Source organism: Enhydra lutris, unplaced genomic scaffold (assembly GCF_002288905.1).
Source record: "Enhydra lutris kenyoni isolate GAN:26980312 unplaced genomic scaffold, ASM228890v2 scaffoldscaffold5, whole genome shotgun sequence".
NCBI classification, from domain to species: Eukaryota; Metazoa; Chordata; class Mammalia; order Carnivora; family Mustelidae; genus Enhydra; species Enhydra lutris.
This window is the reverse complement of record NW_019154089.1, coordinates 37574226-37594167: the sequence shown is the minus strand read 5'-3', so window position 1 is coordinate 37594167 and position 19942 is coordinate 37574226. Positions and strand designations below refer to the sequence as shown.

Here is a 19942-nt window from a genome sequence, read left to right as displayed (position 1 = left end):
AACAATAATGCCTAATACTTAAAATACAGGTTTGTAAATGATCACTTCTCTTAATGAATCAGGTTGGGATTCAAGTTCCGTCTGTAGCCGCTTTCCCTCTAGATTCTGCTTTCCCTCTAGATTCTGCCCATCCTGGGAAGGGATGAAACGACAGAGGAATCGGGGATTAGCCATAGGGAGCACATGGGAAGGTCTTCGATCATCTATGTCACAGAGGAAACTGGTGTTGGGGCCCTGGGGAGCTGTCAATCGGGCAGGTGCGTTGCCGTTGGGGGAAATCGTTAGGGGCAGCAGTGAGCTCACGTCACAGTGGGAAGGTTGAGACTGGAAGGAGGTGACCAGTTAGGAGCGGCACACAAACAGCAGACTGGGTAACATTAGCTCACCTCTGTGTTTCGGTTAAGAACAGAGAAACTTAAAACTTCAGAGTCTATCCATTTTCAAATAGAGTTAATTGTGTAGAATCGTTGGTCTGATGTAGAAACAGAGGAGACGTTTGTCTGGGGCTCTCTGCAATTCAAGTCCCCCATCCCCAGGACTTTCTGTCATCACTTTCTTGGAGCCTTGCCCTAGCCCTGGGGACAGGAATCAGCCTGGGGGTCTCCCAGAGCCTGCCCCAGGATGCCTGCACTCCCTGCGGCCTGGAGTCCTGGGCACCTGGTAGGCACCAATCCAGAGCTGGCAATGGGAGGTTTCTGCAGGCAAGGAGGGGAAGGGGAGGGAGGGAAGGCGGGAGAGAGGAAGGGAGGGAATGGCTAGGCTGACCTCCCTTTCCACTTACCACAACCTCTGAGGGGAGCCCTCTCATGATCTCTGTGTCACAGATGACAAAACTAAGGTGACATCTCCTGCATTGGGTCTCCAAGCTAGGAAAGGCAAATCCCAGGTGTTACTCTGGGTGCCCATGTCTCACCTCCCCACTGTACTGACTCTTTTTCCACCTCCCTGCGAAAGAGCTGTCCCCCTGGGGCTCAGCCCCTCTTGGAAGGGACATCTGCCTCTCTTCTTAGTTTAGATTTCCTTAAGCTGGTGTGGTCTTGAGCTACCGTGCAGCTCTATCCCCCAGTTCCCCTGGTACTCCCAGGGGACAAGTTTGCTCCCCCTCCTTGCCTCCCTCACCCCCACCCCGCCATGAGCCCTTCTGCTCTTGGAGACAGTTGTCCTAGGTAGAATTTACCTGGTCTTCTCCCTAGTCCGTGGTCCTTCTCTGAGTTCTGGGTTGTCAGCTAATCAGTCCCCAGTGCACCTGCTGTGCACCCTTTACTGTGCTGGGCACTGGACAGCAGAGGCAGATGCTGAATCAGGCCGCACAGTATTTGGCAGCCGTTAGAGGAGAACAAGCCATGCAGAGGAAATATCATGATGTCAGATAGTGAAAATAGGTAAGAAATAGTAAAAAATGACTTAAGAAAAAAAAACCATCAAACATAACAAAGATAAGTACAGAGTATGTTCCTAAGAGTGCAGCCTGAGGCATTTACGGATGATTTTCTGGTTCTTTTATCACACTGAGGTTTCTGTGGGCTCATTGTCAACCTAATCCTTTGCATTTCTGAATGGGAGCGCTGTTCTTCCGACTCATCTCCTGAGTCCTACAGAGGTTCTGTGGTTCGTTGGGGGAGAGGCGGAACGGATGATCTATATACGTATGAATAATCACACTTCACTGATCTGCAAAGCGTCAGTGCTCCACTTTGCACAGACGTTGTCAGATCTGAGTTTCATAAGAGGCGTGAGAGGTGGGTAGGGCAGCCACCATCACTCCACTTTAATCTTAAGGAAATTGAGACCCAGAGACATGCAGCAACTAGTCCAAGGTCACACAGCCATTAAGTGTGGAGCTGGGACTTGAGCCCTGAGCTTTTGGCTCTAGAGCCTGTGTTTTTTCCTCTACACTAAAACACGGTGGAATGAGAAACCAGAATGTTTCAAACCGGGCACTTGGGACCTCCAGAAATTTCGTTAGCCTCTCTAGGCCTCAGTTTCTTGTCAGTAGAATGGGGATAAGAAGAGCTCCTTTGGGGCTACCGCAAAGATTAGGTGAAGTATAGTAGGCACAGAGTGGCGGCCACAGAGACTATTCCAGTAATGGACTATCATAGAACACAATGAATGAACACAATGACAGACAACGGTAAGAGTAGATCTTAGCAGGATAATAGTAAAGAAAAAGTCACAAAGATTACCTATAGCATTGTACGCCCTCTTAATAAAGTTAGAAACAACTATAGGTTTTTAAAGTTTTTGTGGCTATGTCTAGTTGCAATGGCACTATATATAAGGGAAAACAAGGGTGTGACAAACACAGCATTCAGGATGGCCGTTAGGCTGGGTTTCAGCACCAAGAAGCACGGGATCGTAGTTAGATATAAGATATCGTCTGAACCCCGGCTTTTGCTTTGAATGGCAGATTTGTGGGTCCTTACTACATTTGCAAAAATAACCGATCATATAAACAAATAAGTAAATACAAGTGGAGAATGTTTGAAAGAGTGAGACAGTGTCTCCTGAAGCAAGGGTCAGGATTAACTCAATTCTTATCCACCCGAAGTTCTACTTTTTTTTTTTTTTTAAGATTTTATCTACTTATTTTAGAGGCCAGGGGAGCATGCATGAATGGGAGAAGGGAGAGACAGAGAGAATCTTTAAGAAGACTTTCTACCCAGCATGAAGCCCAGAGTCTGATGGTGGGCTCTATTTGGGGCTTAATCCCACAACCCATGAGATCATGACTCGAGCAGAAACCAAGAGTCGGATGCTGGACTGAGCCACCCAGGCACCCCCTGAAGTTCTATCCTGGGTGGCTCAGTGGGTTAAAGCCTCTGCTTTCAGCTCAGGTCATGGTCTCAGGGTCCTGGGATCCAGCCCCGTATCGGGCTCTCTGCTCCGCGGGGAGCCTGCTTCCCTCTCTCTCTGCCTGCCTCTCTGCCTGCCTCTCTGCCTACTTGTGATCTCTCTCTCTCTCTCTCTCTGTCAAATAAATAAATAAATAAAATCTTTAAAAAAAAAAAGAAAAGAAAAGAAAAGAAATCAAAGTGTCAGGCACGGTGCCCAGCTCGTGGGAAGCATTCAATAAATGCTCACTGTCTTTCTTGGATATCTTTATTATTATCTGCATACACTTACCCAGATGTCTTTGGTGTCTGCCCCAGGGTATTTGTGGGATGGGTCCTCAAATTCAAACTTCTCAGAAGCAGAAAGCCCTGTTCCATCTAGACCTCAGGCCCGGAACCTGTGAATGGACAGCAGTGGGGAAAGTCCTGAAGCACTCACTGCTGGTTCTAGCAAGCTTTGGGGGTAAAGCACCCCCGTTAGAGGAAGAAGGCCAGAAGCTCTTATAATGCAGCAATTAGGAGCTTATGCTCTAGAGTTAAGTCTAGGTTTGAATCTGGGTTTTGCTGGCTGTGTTCCTTTAGGCAAATAACTGGGCATCTCTGAGCTTCACGAGTCAGGTGTAAAAATAGTATCTACCTCACAGCATCATTATGAGAATTAAGTGAGGTCATCTAGACAAAATGCTTAGCACAACATCTGGAACATCATTTAAGAGCTTAAAAAAAACTACCTGCTTTTATCATTGGGTATCCCGGGCTACTCTCCGGACTGCTTCTGCCCCGCTCTGATGAAAGAGATGGTGCAGACTGCCTTGGTCGGAAGCAGCCACCATCTTGTGCATGTGTGGGTCACAGTTTTCCACTTCCTCCTGGAACCATTTCCTTTGTGAGCTAAACAGGGAGGAATCTGCAGACAAAGGAACAATTCTGGGAGAGCCCAGTCCCACAGCCAAAAGCTATTTCCTCGGAAGTCAGTGGCTTTCCCCACCCCCTCCTGTCTGGAAATGGCTTCCCTGGTGGCCCAGGGGTGGGACACCAGATGCCCAGAGTGAGGATGCTGCTGGTGGATGGGGGAGCCTGGGCAGAGCGGCTGCTGGGAAAGCCATTTAAGATTCGGGGGTTCCCTGAGCCTGTCACCCTGGCCTGACTCCTACAAAGAGAGTCCCATAAAAGGCCCCTATGACCTGCTTCCCAACTAACCTGTGACCTCCCTGACCTCTGGCCTCCCTGTCTTCCTTAAATAACAGATCAGAGAAGTGTGCTCCCCTAACATCTCTAATAATGATTCACGGTTTAAAATCCTTTCCCTCCTCATACGAACCGACACCTGGACCTCCTGAGCCCCTCCTTACAGAGCGGAAGGGGATGCTCGGAGCGGTTGAGTGACTTACCCCAAATTCCACCCTAGCAGATGGGAGGTGTGGCCCCAAACCAGTCCTCTCAGACCGAACCCCCAAGTCCTCCCCCTCTTCCTTCCCTCCTCCCTCCCTTAGGATTCTGCGCTTCTGGCTTGTGGAGTCAAACCTGTACTATTCTCTTCAGCATAAAGGATATTGTGTTTCCTGCACCAGCTGTAATGAACACGCACAATGCCTTCCAAGGTGACCCTCCCTGGCCCTCCCTCACTCAGGGGCTATATTTAACTCCTGGAAAGCAGTCAGCACCAAGACATTGGCTTTGCAGCTGGGTTTCTCTGCTGCTCCTTTTTCATTCTTTTCCAGCCCACATGACCCATGGTCTTCCCCAAACACTCTGGGACAACAGGAAGTGTTTGTTTTAGTGACCAATAATGCTGGTCCAACCAGCGTGGTTCCCTCTGCCATTGTGCCCACTGTTTGGCCTTCACCTGGGCTCCGAGAGAAGGGCTTATGAATTCAGAGGAAATGAGGTGTCCCCGTGGCCCCCAATAAGTAGATTTGCAACAACCTGGAAGAGACTGTGGGCAGGAGAAGGAGAGATGTCTGCACCCACAAATTAAGGGAGAATTCTGCAGACCTTTGGTGTGCATTTAGCCCAGAGCTGGGCAGTGGGAAGTACTGCCATGAGGGACCACGGGGGCGGGCATCCCTGAAGAGCTCCTCCTTGTTCTTCCCACTCTGGAATCTGGAGTTCCCACACCTGCAAAATGGGGCTAGCCCACCTTGCCATAAGAATTAAATTGTGTAAATAATACAAGTAAATCGTTTAAAGCAGAGGGTGACACAGAATAACAATGAGAGTAATATAAACAGCCAACATTTATTGAGAACCTACTATGTGCCGGGCACCGTAGTAGGCACATTTCCATGCATTAGGGCTCGTTCCCACAGATGAGGTACATAGGCTCATAGGTCCCTGGTGTTGTACATGAGACACATGTGGTAATGTAAGTGTCCCAAAAGTGCACAGCTAGGCCGTGGGGGGTGGGGTGGAGGAGACAGGCCTTGAACTTAAGTAGTTTGGGTTGCTTAATATATGTTAGTCATTATTATTTCCCAGTTTCTACGTTAGGATTAAAATCCACCAACTACAAAATGTGCACCACTGAATCCGTTGGCAGCCGTATTCACACGAGAGATACAAGCTCAACCAAATAGGGTTTGGGGAGTTTAGCCAAGTAGGAAATTGGACCTCTGCTTTCTTCTGCTCCCGGGACTATTGTTACCTGCTTTTTTTTTTCTTTTCTTTTTTTTTTTTTTAAGCATCTTTTTACGATGCCGACCCACTATTAAAGACATGGTTTTTCAATCACATTAACTACTAGACTAGCAACTCCTAAGTTTGCATCAAGAATTCATTGATTCCACAAATAACTTAAGCATGTACTCTGTGTCAGGTACCAGCAAAAGCTGGTGCTATTCCTGCCCTCAGGGCATTCAGGCTCAAGTTGGGGAAGCTGATGTTAATTGAAGAAATGCATACTTAAATGTAACATTTCACCATGGCACATACCACAGAGAGAGTGATGCTATTGTACTATAAAATAGGGGGACAGATGTGGTGGAGAAGACAGGGGAAACTTCCCTGAAGCAGTCACGAGTGAGCAGAGAGTGGAGGAGGGCATCACTGGTTGGCAGGAGAAGGGAGTTCTGATAAGCAGAACGAACAGCGTATGCGAAGGCCCTGGATTAAGAGGCTGAGGAAAGGAGCATGAAGGCACAACCTAGAGGAAAGTCTCTCTGGAAGGGTCTGCAGAACTGGAAGTCCACAGAAAAGGGTTCCTCTTCCTTCCCTTCCCCCTACCCAAACATTGAAGTCACACCTGCTAAGTAGACTGCTTGCCTTTTCAGGGTGCCTTGCCTCCCCACCCCCACAATGGAGTCAGACCTCATGAATGCGCTAGCTTATTGTAGCACAGGATACAGAAAGTCATCTCTCAGATCATGACCAAAAATTTTTAAAGTAACACATTGGTCCTTTCTCCAGCTCAGAAGCTGGAAATTGGGTTATTTTGTCGTTCGGAAAATGAGAAAGAAAATTTGAGTAAACAAACAAAACAGGTATGCCCTTTGTAAACACCATATACTGACAACTCTCCTGTTTTCCATTTTTGAATCATGCTTGTTGCATGTTCTCTGACTTTGAAGACAAAGAAGGATGAGTTATCTTTGTCCTAGAGAGGCTTGTCAAAAAAGGAGATGGGGGAAAGAGAAATCGTATTTCCTCCCACTGCTTTGCATTTAATGGCATTGTAACTTGCAAGCTGTTTCCAAGCATTTTTGTAAATTCCATAGTCTGAAAATTGCCCAGGAATGAGATCACAAGTCAGGGCGCCCACTAGGCTGACCAGGTCAGTGCCAAAACAGGGGTTATTATTCCTGTGGTTTGCAGAAGGTTAATTATTCACTTCTCTTTTGTTTCGGAAATTAGACTCTTTTACCTTTGAGATCTCTAAATAAATCCAGCCTTTGCGGTAGAACCCATACCGGCTATGATAAAGACCTTTGGATTGAAAACTTCATTCATACTGCATGGGGGTACAGTCCTGGGAGCAAGCAACAGTGCTTTCTGCCTGTGGCTTATTTTCTGCTCTGCACCATCTCATTTTGATTTAAATGAAGTGGGGAGGGTGGAGGAGCGGAGAGAAAATTGATCTTAGTTGGGTATTCACCAGTAACAAGTAAACACTTAGTGGTCTAATCTTAAATATATTTTAAAATAGTTCCTGATTTTATTTGGCAAAATTTTTTGCAACCTAATGAACAATTATCACCCATCTTGGGTTTCCGAGCCTGTCTGTCCACTTAGTGAAAGATTGAAGTTTTATAAACAATGATTAAACCATTTCTTCCTGTTGTTTTTTTTTTTTCCCCTCACTGGAATTCACTGTACCTCCCTAAGGCTCAGCTAAACCAAACAAGATCAATGAAATGTATTCGTGGTTCTAAATAAACTTTAGACACAAAAGATAATGCTGTCCCGATGCCCTAGTCTGTCCTCAGAAAGCAGGCAAGACCTGGACCAGGAGTGAAGATGGGAGGGGGCCGGTTAGGAATTGGTGAAGGAGATTCTTCCTGACTAGGGACCCTCCAAATGAAAGATGTCCCCTCATCTGGAATGGGGGTGGTCCTTGGGGTAGGAGCCCCCTGAGGAAAGGGGCTCCAACCCTTCCTACCACCACAGTTACCCTAAGCTCAGTGTCTGGCTCAGAGCTATGTAACTGTCAACGTGGCAAGGCTTGCAGAGTCCCCGTGTCCTCTTGTCCCCGGACACCCCCTCCCTCCCCTCCCTTGTGCCCCAGCACCCGAAACTCTCTGGAGGTCACACGTGAATGGCCAGGCACCTGTCCAGAGCACTGAGCCCCCGTGCGTGGCTTCCTTTCATCTTTACAATGACTGCATGAAGCAGTTACTGTGATGACCCCGGGGTCTGCAGATAGAGAACTGGAAGCTTGGACAAGTTAGGAAATTTCCCCGGGGGGCCACCACTGGAAAGCAGCCAAGCGAGGAGGGGCCAGATGGTGCACGGCCCGTGCTCTCGCTCACTCTTTGATGACTCCGCCAAGTCGCAAGCTTTGTGTGACTTTAACATTAGGGACTTTGATTTTCATTTCATTGTGAGGCCCTAGCTAAGTCAAAGAACCTCTCGGACCTCCACTTGTCACGTCTTTAAAATGAGAAGGTTGGACTAGGTCATCAAAATGCCACCACGTTGGCTAAACAAATGCTTATCGGACAGCTACTGTGACCGAGACACAGTTCCTGTCCTCACGGAGCTTGGTACCCAACTATGGCAGATCTGTGGCCAGACAGCACCTGAGCGGTGCTCGGGAGCCAGCACGGTTCAGAGGCGATCGGGAGATAGCAGCCCTCACGGCAGCAGGGCCCCGACTGAGTGCAGGCTCCAGGCACCGAAGACAGAGCGCTGCACACACTCAGCTGCCTCGCTCTGCAGGGGTCGTTCGGCACTTGGCCTCACCTCGCCATCAGGGTGACAGACAGAAGGCCAGGGCGCAGAGCTCCCCAGCGTGCCATCTTGCTGTCGCTTGGAAGCAGTGGCTGGAGAATTGCAGGGTGCCGGGTCTGACCGCAAGGGCCCACGCACCATGCTCCTCTCAGCCAGCCCCCCTGCTCCGGCTAGTTATAATCTGTGGGAGCTCCTGTTCCCACCTGGACGTGCGGTTTTTCTAAGGTGAGGTCTGATGACAACTTGGGAGCAAAGGAGAAACGCCTTCCCATGTTCCTTGGGTTCACAAACGTGCCTTGCAGTGTGGGTTTTCTGGCGGAGTAGCTTTCACGGGTTGAACCTCAGAACCACCTGGAGTGCTTATTAAAATGCAGCTTCTGGGGCGCCCGGGTGGCTCAGCCGGTTAAGCAGCAGCCTTGGGCTCAGGTCGTGATCCCGGAGTCCTGGGATCGAGTCCCACATCCTGAGCAGAGAGCCTGCTTTTTCCTCTGCCTCCCACTCCCTCTGCCTGCGCTCTCTCTTTCTCGCTCTCTGGTAAATAAAGAAATAAAATCTTTTAAATAAAAAGAATAAATAATAAAATGAAATAAAATGCAGCTTCTTGGTTCTCAGTAGAGGGTCTGCAGAACCAGAAGGCCCAGGGAGGAGATCCAGGAATCAGCCTTTCCAACAACGCCCCTGGGAGAGTCTCTTTCTTGCTAAAATTTGAGGCTGCTGTCCTGGCTTTGTCCTGTGTTTGAGGCCTGGCAGAAGCCCTCACCATATGCACTATACACATACGATTTCTCTCCATGTTCAATTCTGCCATCACTTAAATCCCTGTGGTTTCAGTTCTCTGGCACTAAAGACGAAGCTGCCACGGAAGGACTGCCACAGTCATTGCCCCTGAAAGCCAGTTTTTGGGAGGAGAGCTCGGGACTGCCTTTGAAGAGCCGAGCACCCGCTGAAAACCCTTTTGTGCCCAGGATGTATAAGGGGCCCCCTGGGATGAGATCCTGCTGTTGAAGCCAGGTAGATGATTTGAGAGGCTTGTTTTGCTTCTCTGAGATCTCCAGAGTGAGGGCTCTGAAGTTCACAAACAGGCCCAGAGCAAAGAGATGGACTGAGCAAGAATTTCAGCCCCCCAGTAAGGGTTATGGTCCCCAGGTCGGGAACCCAGATGAAGTCATGGCCCAGAGCCCTTAGCAGGAGGGTTTTGAGGGGCTACTTGCCTCTTCCCTGCCCCAGTCTGGCCTCCACTGCTGTCAGCCCACGTTCTCTGATGGAAGATTCCAGCACAGGGTGTACACTGTGACGTTGGACAGACCTGCGCTCCAGGGCTGGCCTTACCAGTTACTAGCAGTGTGGCCTCGATTCTCCGAGCCTCTGTTCCCTCCCTCGTTGGGACACAGAGCACCACACTACGTCCCTCCTGTGCAGTTTATGAGGCTGAAATGAGAAGGTGAACCTTAAGTGCCCAGCACACAGTCACTGCTCTGCCTTGGGGGAAGGGTTCTCGCCCATTTGCCCTCTGCAGGCTGAGATGCCGCCTGTGGCTCACGCTCCCTCCACCAACCAACTCTGGAAATGCTGGGGGACTGTCCCTCAGCCACCTGCTCCCTGCCAGGTCCTTTCAGGCTACAGAAGCTGCCACAGGTCCTGGGCAGTTCCTCACTGCCCATCTGCTTCTCCCAGGTTCACTCGGTTCCCTCCTTCTCCTTTGCTCTATTTGGACTTTTGTGATCACGTCTCCATTCAACAAGAACACATAGAAGTCAGGGTCCCATGTTAAGAGTCCCATTAACAATCAGGGAAAAGAATTTAAAGAGCCGTTAACAAAGCTTAGGTATTAAAACTCCCCCACCTTTCCGTGCAGAGAACTCACTCGGAACCTAATTGTTCTTACTTTGAAAACGATTGCAACAAACCTCAAATTAGAAGCAGGAGAGCTTTTAGAAGCAGGAATCTAAGCTTTGGCACATAAGCTTTGGCTGATAAGAGCAAGAAGAAATCGTCGGGACTGCAGAGTGAAATGAGAGGCAGAAAGGGCGGGAGGGAGTTGGGGAGAGAGGGAGGGAGGAGTGGACACAGGGACAAGACTTAGCAATCCAAGGTCATTCACTGAAGGGCCACGATTCTCAGAAAAGTGTGATTGGGGATGCTTCCTGGGAGTCCACAAGGTCAAACCTACTTTTCTATGATACTCAGACCCAGTATGCCTTTTTTCACTCCCATTCTTTCTAGGTTTACTGTGGAGTTTTCCAGAGGTTGTGTTGTGTGATGACACAGTAGCTCTGAAGGCTAATGGGATATGTGCTGGTGTGTTCTTGTGGTTTAAAATTTCCTCAGCCTTAATTGTGAATACAGTCAATATTGGTAACTGTAAGGCACATAGGACAAAAGTTCTTTGGCGCCTTGATAATTTCCTAACGTGCAAAGGAATCCCAAAGCCAAAAAGTTTCAGAGGGATAAAGAGTCACTGTATCCCATAGCCTTGACATTCCCACGTAATATCAGAGCAATGTCATGAATTTTCAAATAGGAACCATGGCTGCAGGCCATGAGAAAGCTACCACGGTCCCCTGTGGTGCCTTCCTAGGAGCGTTTACCATGGCCTCCCTCATGAGTAATTAGGGGTGTGTGTGTGTGTGTGTGTGTGTGAGGGGAGCATACCCACTGAAACAATCTTACTCATTTTCTAATCCCCTGAGTGGCACACAATTAGCGCTCAATCAATATCTTAGAACTGAGTTAACCGACTTTCAATGTGTCTGCTGAGGGTGTCCAAGAAGTCTGTGATTCCATTTGTAAAGATTTCCTTTGCAACAGCTAAAATCTACCTCAGATGTTCTTCTGATTTTAAGTGGTTTCCTACTTTGAGGAAGGAAATCTTCCCATCAGAAACCTTGCTCAGAGGGCATTGGCAGGGCTGGGGCCGTGGAGAGAGCAGAGCCTCTGGGTCCCTTGCACTTGGGCTGCAAAGTGAGTGGCGCCCCCTGGCGTTGTGCGACTCCACAGCTCTGGGAATCACACAAACGTGGAATCAGCAGGTTCCACCTCTCTCACGTGAGCGACCATCCGCAGCCTCCCTTGGTCTCGGTCCTCTTCTGGAACAAAGGTACCCCAGCAGGACCTGCTCACAGATGAGACAGGACAGACACGGCCCCTATCTCAGTGCCCAGCAGCAGAGAGGAGCTCACGCGGTGGCCGCTGACAGCATCAGCCCTTAGCTCATTTCCAGCAGCTTGAAGGTGATGACGGAATGCCACAGAGAGATGGCCGCATCCCATTTTTTCCAACAAGTGCCTCTATCTGTGCGTACGATTCTAGTTTTTAAAAAGTCCTGGCGTAGTCATCCGCTCACGGCCTCTCTCATGAAACACATATGGAGAGCCGGCACTGAGAAGACCCCAGACTAGATGCCGAGGAAGCTGAGATTCCTGGGACGGTCTGCCCTATCTAGAGCCTCCCAGCCTGCTGGGGGAGCAGACAGCTCTAGAGACCCACCCAGCATAGACCAGCATGCTAAACACAGTGACAATGGCAACAGCTGAGTGGGGTGAGATTTACTCTCTATAGGGCAAGGCACTCCTCATGCATAACCTAATTATCTTCCCAGCAACCCTCTAAGACAAGTGCTATTATTACTCCTACATAGAGGAGGAAACTGAGTCACAGGCTAAGTACCTTTCGAAGGTCTCACCATAATGAATGGAATCTAAACTTGAACCCAGCAGTTTGGCTCCAGCAGTTATGCACGAGGTTATAGCCCCTCTAACACACCCAGACCCTATAACTGTAAGTCGGAGTCTGGTTGTTTCTTTAGGAGGGTCCAGGGTGGAGAGAAGCCCTTGGGGCTGGGAGTCCAGAGACTATAAGCTAAAGGCCTGGCTCTTCGGTGGCCTCTGTGTGACTGCTAGCAAGACACCGCTCTTCTCTGAGCCTTGGTTTCTCCCTCTAAAAAGGAGGTGTGCTCGTGGGACCAATCTCAAAACTCGTTGGTATGGTTGTATGCAGTCCTGCAAGGCAGTCTAGTGCCGTAGTTAGAAGGGAGGGAGCTAGGGCCAGGTGAAGTGTGATTGGCTGTGTGACCCTGGAGGAGTTACTTAACCACTCTAAGCCATAAAATGCTCGATAGTAAATTTAAATGCAATTATAGGTATGGAAGGCTTAGCACAGCTCACGAGAATCGTTCAACACGCTTAGCTTTTAGTATTCTGCACAAGTGACTAGCAAGTCACAAAGCAGGACAGTACTACTACTGTACAAAGCTGGTCTAAGGCGAACCAAGTCCCAAGTTACTGTTTGGGACAGGGACACATCAATGACATCATGGTTGCGGTATGTTCCGGTCTTAAAGGACTGCGTGCTGTGGGGCTTGCCACTCGGTGTGGTCTCAACCAGCGGCGTCAGCGTCAGCCCGGAGCTCGCTGGCAGTGCAGAATCTCAGGTCCTGCCCCAGACCTGAGCCCGCCTCTGCATTTTGATGAGCTCATCAGGTAATTCCTCTATACCCTCAAGTTTGAAAAACTCTGGTAAATCACCGAAAGACTGGTGACAACGGTTTGGGGCCTGGGATGGGAAGGGTTAATGTTTAGTTTGGCTCCCACCAAGGCACCGGAAACAGAAGGTTCCAGAGATTGAAGCATATGAACTGATGGGACAGGAAGGCTCCCTTCCTGCCTGTGTCCTGGATGGCCAGGGGCTCCAGCCCGGGACCTGCACTGGAGCCCCGAGCTGCAGCGAGGAAGGAGACCTGGGCCTGGACAGCCGAGGGCATGCTGGGACAAGGGCAGGCCGAGAGCCTCTATTCAGGTTACCTGGGCTCACTAGGCCTAAGCAGGGAGCATCTATCCTCAGGCCAAGGCCATAGGAGGTCTGAGGGAGAGTGGGGAGGCCCAGCGGAACGTCATGGTTAACTGAGCAGGGCTCTCCCTTGGGAGGCAAGCGGCCAGCCCTGGGACAGCTGTGGGAGGGCTTCTGAGGTCTCCCTGTCACACCCGCCCTGCCTTTGGCCTGGGTTGCCCTGGCCTCTGGTGGATGAGGGCAGGGCTGAGATCCTGACCCCAAGCCTCCCACCCCCGTGCTTCCTTCTAGTGCTGGAGCAGCTGCTGCCTGAGCTCACGGGGCTGCTCAGCCTCCTGGACCATGAGTACCTCAGTGACACAGCCCTGGAGAAGAAGATGGCTGTGGCCTCCATCCTGCAGAGCCTGCAGCCCCTCCCAGGTCAGCCACCGGCCCTCTGCCCCCAGATCCTCAAGAACCTTCAGGAACTCCCCAGGGCCGAAGCCTCACAGCGTGCCACCAAACACTTTTAGGGCCTGACTGGTGTCCTCAGCCACTTCGTTCCTTCCCCATCGCGGCTCTTTGTACCCCTCCCAACTCGACCCACTAATGCTCATGTACACAACACAGCTGCCACACACACTCACACACACACCATGCTCACTCGTGTGCACAACACAGTCTCACCGACACAGGACATCCACAGCAAATATGCTGTCCCGAGACACACGCCCCACACTCACCAGCAGCACGCTCTCCCAGACGCAGCTCACGCGATATACGACACACAGCACACCCAGGTACACCTTGTGCACCCCATGTACTCTCATGCATGACACTCACAAGCAGCACACACATCACACACACCCCCTCCGCGAGGTGTACCCGGCCCTGTGGCTTCCCTCATGCCCCTCCAGGAACCCCATGGCTTCTCTGTCCCACCGTCCGCTCTGCAGCAAGGGCTCCCCATCCACTCCTGCCTGTGCTTGACGCCCCAGGTCAGCCCCTTCAGTAAACTCTGACAAGCCGTACTGTGCCTGTACAGTGTTGTGGGGGTCTGAGGGTTGAGGGCATGGGCATCACTCCTGGGTGACTCTCTGAGCCTCTCCTCCAGGGACAAAACAGGCTGATGTCATCGGCAGGCCTCACAGGACTGTGGGAGGGTGGGAGGGGCGGTGGTCTGCCAGCCGTGCTTGGCCCTGTCCCCTGGCCCTCCCCAGAGCAGCCTTATGTTCTCTTTTCTATACTGTGCTCTGAGCATCATTTCCCTTGGAGAAGGAGACGCTCAGGAACAAGGTAAAAATCAGAACAAAGTTTGAAAACCAGGGAACTCATTTAGGATGTGCACGTGCTTTGTCAAAGGGGCCGAGTCCTGAGTGGGTTTGTGTCCCAGTGGCGGGAGGGGGAGACCTGGCCGTCCTCAGATTGGGCAGCAGTAGACCACAGCCCCCTCACCGCAGCTGGGCTCTCCCACTCCTCACAGCCAAGGAAGTCTCCTACCTGTATGTGAACACAGCAGACCTCCACTCTGGGCCCAGCTTCGTGGAGTCCCTCTTTGAAGAGTTTGGTAAGCGACCCTCTCCCAACCCCAGCTGGGCGCTGTCCTCTCCCTGCGTGTGCGAGCCCCCTGCCCCCGTCTCCGGAAGGGCCCTCGGATTGGGTGGGAGTCTGACTCTTAACATTGCAGCACTGAGTCACAATGGGCAAGTCATTTGGCCTCTCTGGGCCCTTCCCGGTCTGAAAATCCAGTCAGAATCTGTATGGTCACAGGAAGTCATCCCCAGGATTTGAAGAAAGGTAGGGAGGAATGCATAGGCCACAGAAGACGCTGTCGCTCTGCTGCTCACAGCCGCTGGTGGTGGCCGCCTGAACCCTGGGCTGAGCCTCCCTGCCCCCCAGCAGAAAGGAGAGCTACCAGTGGGCATTGGAGCAGCCACGCCGGGCTGCGGGCAGGATGTGTCCCAGCCCTGCTCCCTCCCAAGCACTATTCCGCTTTGAGAAAGCTGCAGGTCGGTGAAAGTTTCAGGGATGGAGAGACTGAGGGAAGACACAGTGCCTTCATGACCTACTTCTTGAAAATCCCCAAAACACCACACCAGATACCATTTCCTTTGGCCCTCTTGGTAACCTTGGCAGACAGACAAGGCGAGGGATTATTTGGATCGGTTTAGAGGAGAAGACCAAGTCTCAGAGTGATGGGGTCGCTTGCTGAGGGTTTCTAACGAAGGAGGTGGTAGAGGCCTCCAGACCCCAGGTCCAGGCTTCCTCCCATTCTACCGAGCTCATCCCTGGCTTCCTCTGCCCCCATGGCCTGCCCCTCGGTAGACTGTGACCTGAGCGACCTCCGGGACATGCCAGAGGATGACGGAGAACCCTGCAAAGGAGCCAGCCCTGAGCCAGCCAAGAGCCCGTCTCTGAGACACGTGAGTCATGGCCTGGGTTCCCACACCCTCTGGCCCTCTGTCCATCTGAAGTGGCCAGTGAAGCTCTCCCACCAATGCCTAGGACCCCCCTGGCTGTGCAGGACCCTGTTCTAAGGAGAGAAACAGGCTGTGAGAACATTTCAGTGACCCATGATGTGCTCACCGCGCCCATGCTGAGCAGGGATAATGTGGTGAACTGCCCTGTCCCTTCAGGCACAAAGAATGTCCCTCCACACAATTTCTGATTGCCATAATAAACATGGAGTGAGTGTGGGGAAAGCTCTGGGTCAGGGCTTGGTGGCCTCTGCCCTCCTCCTGCTGCCGTGCGGTCTTAGATGAGCCACCTCCCCTTTCTGAGCCTGTTTTTCACTTGCAAAATAAAGTTTTGGGCCATACCTGGGGTTCCCTGCCTTCATGCATGGAACTAAGGCAAGGGGCTCATAATCACATTGAACACTGCGTTGACTGCATAACTCACTATACTCATCGCCGTCCAGTGGTACCAACTGTTGACCCCTCACTGCATCCTTTTCACACTCACAATAACTGAACGAGGTTGGCACCGTTGTTATCCCCATTTTACAGGTAAGGAAACGGAGGCTTAGCGTGAACACACGTCAGTGCCCACAACTCGTGAGCGACAGAGCTTAATCCCGGTGAAGCGGGAGTGCCGTGGCCTCAGAGCCTAAGCTCTTAGCCAAGAGGCCGTGCCACCTCACTGAGTACTGTGTCTTCCACGTGCTTGTCGTGCTTCCTCACAGGTGTGCTGACATGTTCGCAGAGCACTGCCGAACTCCAGTGGTTTTTGGTCATTCTGCGTGGGCTTACGTAATCAAAAGCCTAACGACATCTATGTGACCTTCCACAAAACTCTTAGATCTTCCCAAGAAGTCCTGATGCTGAAATAAGTCGGGCAAGAAATAGAGGACCAGGTGGCCTCTCAGGGTTCCCACCTCTGCCCTCTGCCCTTCTGTTGGAAGTTCCCGCTTCACATCTGCATCCCCCCTCCACCTCCTTGGGGCTCTTGCCTCTCTCTGCCGCAGCCTCCTTTCCATCACCCCACTGACTCCCTCTGCTCTCCTGGCGTTCTTGGTCTTACCTGCCTCCTTTGTCCCCCTTCAGTCTGCCGACCTGCCTCCACCGCTTCCCCAACGGCCCCCGCCGGAGGACTACTATGAAGAGGCCCTACCCCTGGGACCGGGCAAGTCCCCTGAGTACATCAGCTCCCACAGTAAGTTTCTGGTCTCCCCCCCCCAAACTGGGACTCCTCTCCTAAAGCTCCCGTGTGTCCTGCCAGGGCTGGAGCTCCAAGCCCAGCACCCACCCAGCCCTCCGTACAACCGGGGTAAAAGCTGCCTGAGCCCCCAGCCTCTCTAAGGGGGGAGGCCAGTGGGCCTAGCCCCAGTGATCAGGGACTTGGTTCCAGCCCCAGTTCTGTCCGGCCTTGGACATTCCCCTTCCCTACCCTGAAAATAAGAAGGGGGCTGGATACATGCATGTAATCGTGCAGGGACGTAATGTTTATGTGGTGCTCTGCTCTCACTCAGTAGCACAGTGGATTATTCTCCAACTGCCAAAAAAAATGAAACGGGTCTGTCTGTGCTGATCAGAACTGAATTCCAAGATACCTTCATTGATCAAAACCTCAAACACAGAATACTACCTATTATAGGATTCCATTTGTTCCTGAATGGGGTACGCACACACTCACGCATGCATTTTAGCAATTTTTCTAGAATGTGCAAGGAACCATGAACAGTATTCCCCTGTGGGAAATGAATAGACATCTGGGGGAAGGGAACATAGTATTTTCCCATTCATCCTCTTTTATACTGATCGTGCTTATCACCATGGGCATATTTTTTTATTGTAACAAAATATACATAACATAAAATGGACCATTTCAACCACTTTAAAGTGTCCAATCGGGGGCATTTAGTACACTCCCCATGTCGGGCAGCATCAGCTCTGCCTCGTTCCCAAACATTTCATCACTTAGGGAGGAAAGCGTGTACCCATTAAGCAGTCACTCTCGTTGTCCTTTTCCCCTGAGCCCTTGGCAACCACCAATCTGCTTTTCGTCTCCGTGGATTGGCCAATTCTGAATCTTTCACATAAATAGAACCATACAATGTGTGGCCTCTGGTGCCTGGCTTATTTCCCTTAGTTTAATGTTTTCGAGGTTAACCCGCATCACTGCTTGAATCGGTACTCCTCTCCTTTCTATGGCCATGTCGTGTTCCATTGTACGGATAGTTGTTCAGTCCTTTGTCAGTTGGTGGATATTTGGGTTTTTTCCACCTGGGGCTACTGTGGCGTATTATTTTTAGGATGAATCAACTAGTGAAAACAAAGTGGAAGGGTGGGCTTAGACCAGGTGGTCAGTTGTTCTCTTTGGCCTTGAAAGTCTTGCATCTGTGTTGCTGCAAACGGCTATTTGGATGCGAAGCAGGTGACTTTGTTCTGTTTTATCCACTTGAGGACAGGAGAGGAAGGTGAGGACAAAGTGCTGAAGCTCAGATCAAGGCCCTCGGCTGGGTGAGGTTCCTCCACCTTCCCCAGGAGCTCACACTCCTCTCCACTGGGGCAGCGGGGATCCTGGGGCAGGAGGGAAGGGTGGGCCTCAGGAAGGGCCAGGGAGCTTGACCAGGGAGAGGGTGCCAAGCCCATCAGGGAATATCCTTCCTCTGACACAGTGACCAGCCCTGCCAGGTGTTCAAGTGCGCTGCCCGGTTGTCCCCTCCCTCTTTCCAATCGTGCCCCGCCCGCCCCCCCTCCATCTCACAGGATGTTGCCGGCATCTGAGGCCGCAGAGGACCTGCTGGGAAAGGCAGGCTCTGATCATCACTAGGGAGATAGCACTAGGTCTCCCAGTCGCTGGGAATTTGAGTGCTGCTGTCCTCAGGAAACAGATGGATGGCAGGGGCTGGGAGGGAGCCCAGAGCAGCACTTTGAAGAACAGTGTGGTGTGAGAGCCAGTTGGACTGCATGAAGGAAGTCTTTCTGGAAGAGGGGGTGTGCATCTATTCCCTGAGCTGACAACCTCATTTCTCATGCAGCTTCTGTCCCTAGCAAATGGTGTATGGCCACAGCATCCCCATCTGTAAAATGGGCCTCATACCTACCTCCCTGCATTGTAGGAGTCAAAGGAAATGGTAATAATCATGACATCTGGCATCTGTCTAGTGCTTTCTATGTGCCAGGCATTGTGCCAAGAGCTTATATGCATTGTATCACTAGTCCAAACTGGGAACTGCTCCCGCCACTGTAAGGTGAAGACCCTGAAATGCAGAGAAACTGAGACTTTTATGACCAATAAATGGTGGCGACAGATTCATCTCAAATCTGGTCAAACCCAAAGCACATGCCTTTAACCCACAGATATTCAGAGTGTGCCCCAGGGACCATCTGCATCAAAATAACCTTAACTGTTTAAAAAAAAAATCTGATTTCTTGGCGTTCCATATAGTTTCTATTTGTACAGGTTTTTAATGTCCTATTAAATAGGTTTTTTTAAAATGTCAATTCCTCAGCTCAGTCCCCACCGGTGAATCAGAATCTCTAGGGAGATAGCCTAGGGATCTGCATTTTAAAGAGACCCCAGGTAAATCTGAGCAGAATACAATGCCACATAGCCCCCTCCCCTGCACTGTGCTCCCCCGAGTGGGAATGTGCTGGGAACATTCCATGGAACATTCCAGCTGTTGTGTTCACTGTTGTATGCGCTTCCATTACCTCCTCTAGTCCAGTTCCTGCCCGTAGTCACAGAGGTTTGGGAGAATCACTGTCACAGGAGAGAGCACATGTATCAGGAAGGGAGCAGAAGGACCGAGGTGGCAGAAGATGAGGGGGTGCTGAGCCCAGACAGCTAGAGCAACGTCTAGGGAGATGGCTGTGACCAAGATACACACACACACACACACACACACACACACACACACACACACCAGTGCTGTGGGATCACTGAGGAGGTGTTGACCATTCTCTGCCTGAGAAGGTCAGAAGAAGAATCTTTGAGTTGGGTATTGAAGGATGAGTAGGAGTTCTCTAGCAGAAGCTAAGAGAGCACACAGAATAGCATGAACATGGCCTTAGAGGTGTGACAGGGCCCAAAAGGGCAGCTCCTGGTGACAGGAGCACAGAGAGCTTGTGGGGAGCTAGAGCAGATGACATGCAGAGAGGAGGCCCCTCATCCTAGCAAGGGAGCTGTACTTTATCTTCCCCAAGGAGGGGCAGGGTGTCTGGAGTCTTCCCCTGCAGCCTGCCTGTCTTTCTCCAAGGTGCTGCTCCTTCCACCAACCCCACAGATGGCTGCAGCCCAGCCCACTCCATCATGGATGGCTACTATGAGGATGCAGACAGCAGCTACCCCGCGACCAGGATGAATGGGGAGCTAAAGAACTCCTGTAAGTACTGGGAAGGTGTTCAGAATGGCCCTAACCTCAGAGAACAGGCCTTGACCTGACCATTGGCATGCACGTGCACACCAGCCCCTCTGGGTCACCACAGAGGCCCCAAGCCCTTGTACTCAGTGAT

The 19942-nt window shown here is 51.1% G+C and overlaps 1 protein-coding gene across 1 annotated transcript in view; it reads left to right on the top strand.

Annotated features, from left to right (window-relative positions):
* The window catches only part of LOC111140763 (actin filament associated protein 1 like 1), a 65046-nt gene that overhangs the window by 19255 nt on the left and 25849 nt on the right, over window positions 1-19942 (top strand). Inside the window, exons 2-6 of the mRNA XM_022492957.1 lie at window positions 13296-13424; window positions 14467-14550; window positions 15309-15406; window positions 16529-16637; window positions 19714-19812. Coding sequence (XP_022348665.1) covers window positions 13296-13424; window positions 14467-14550; window positions 15309-15406; window positions 16529-16637; window positions 19714-19812 — 519 coding nt within the window. The remainder of the gene's footprint in view (window positions 1-13295; window positions 13425-14466; window positions 14551-15308; window positions 15407-16528; window positions 16638-19713; window positions 19813-19942) is intronic.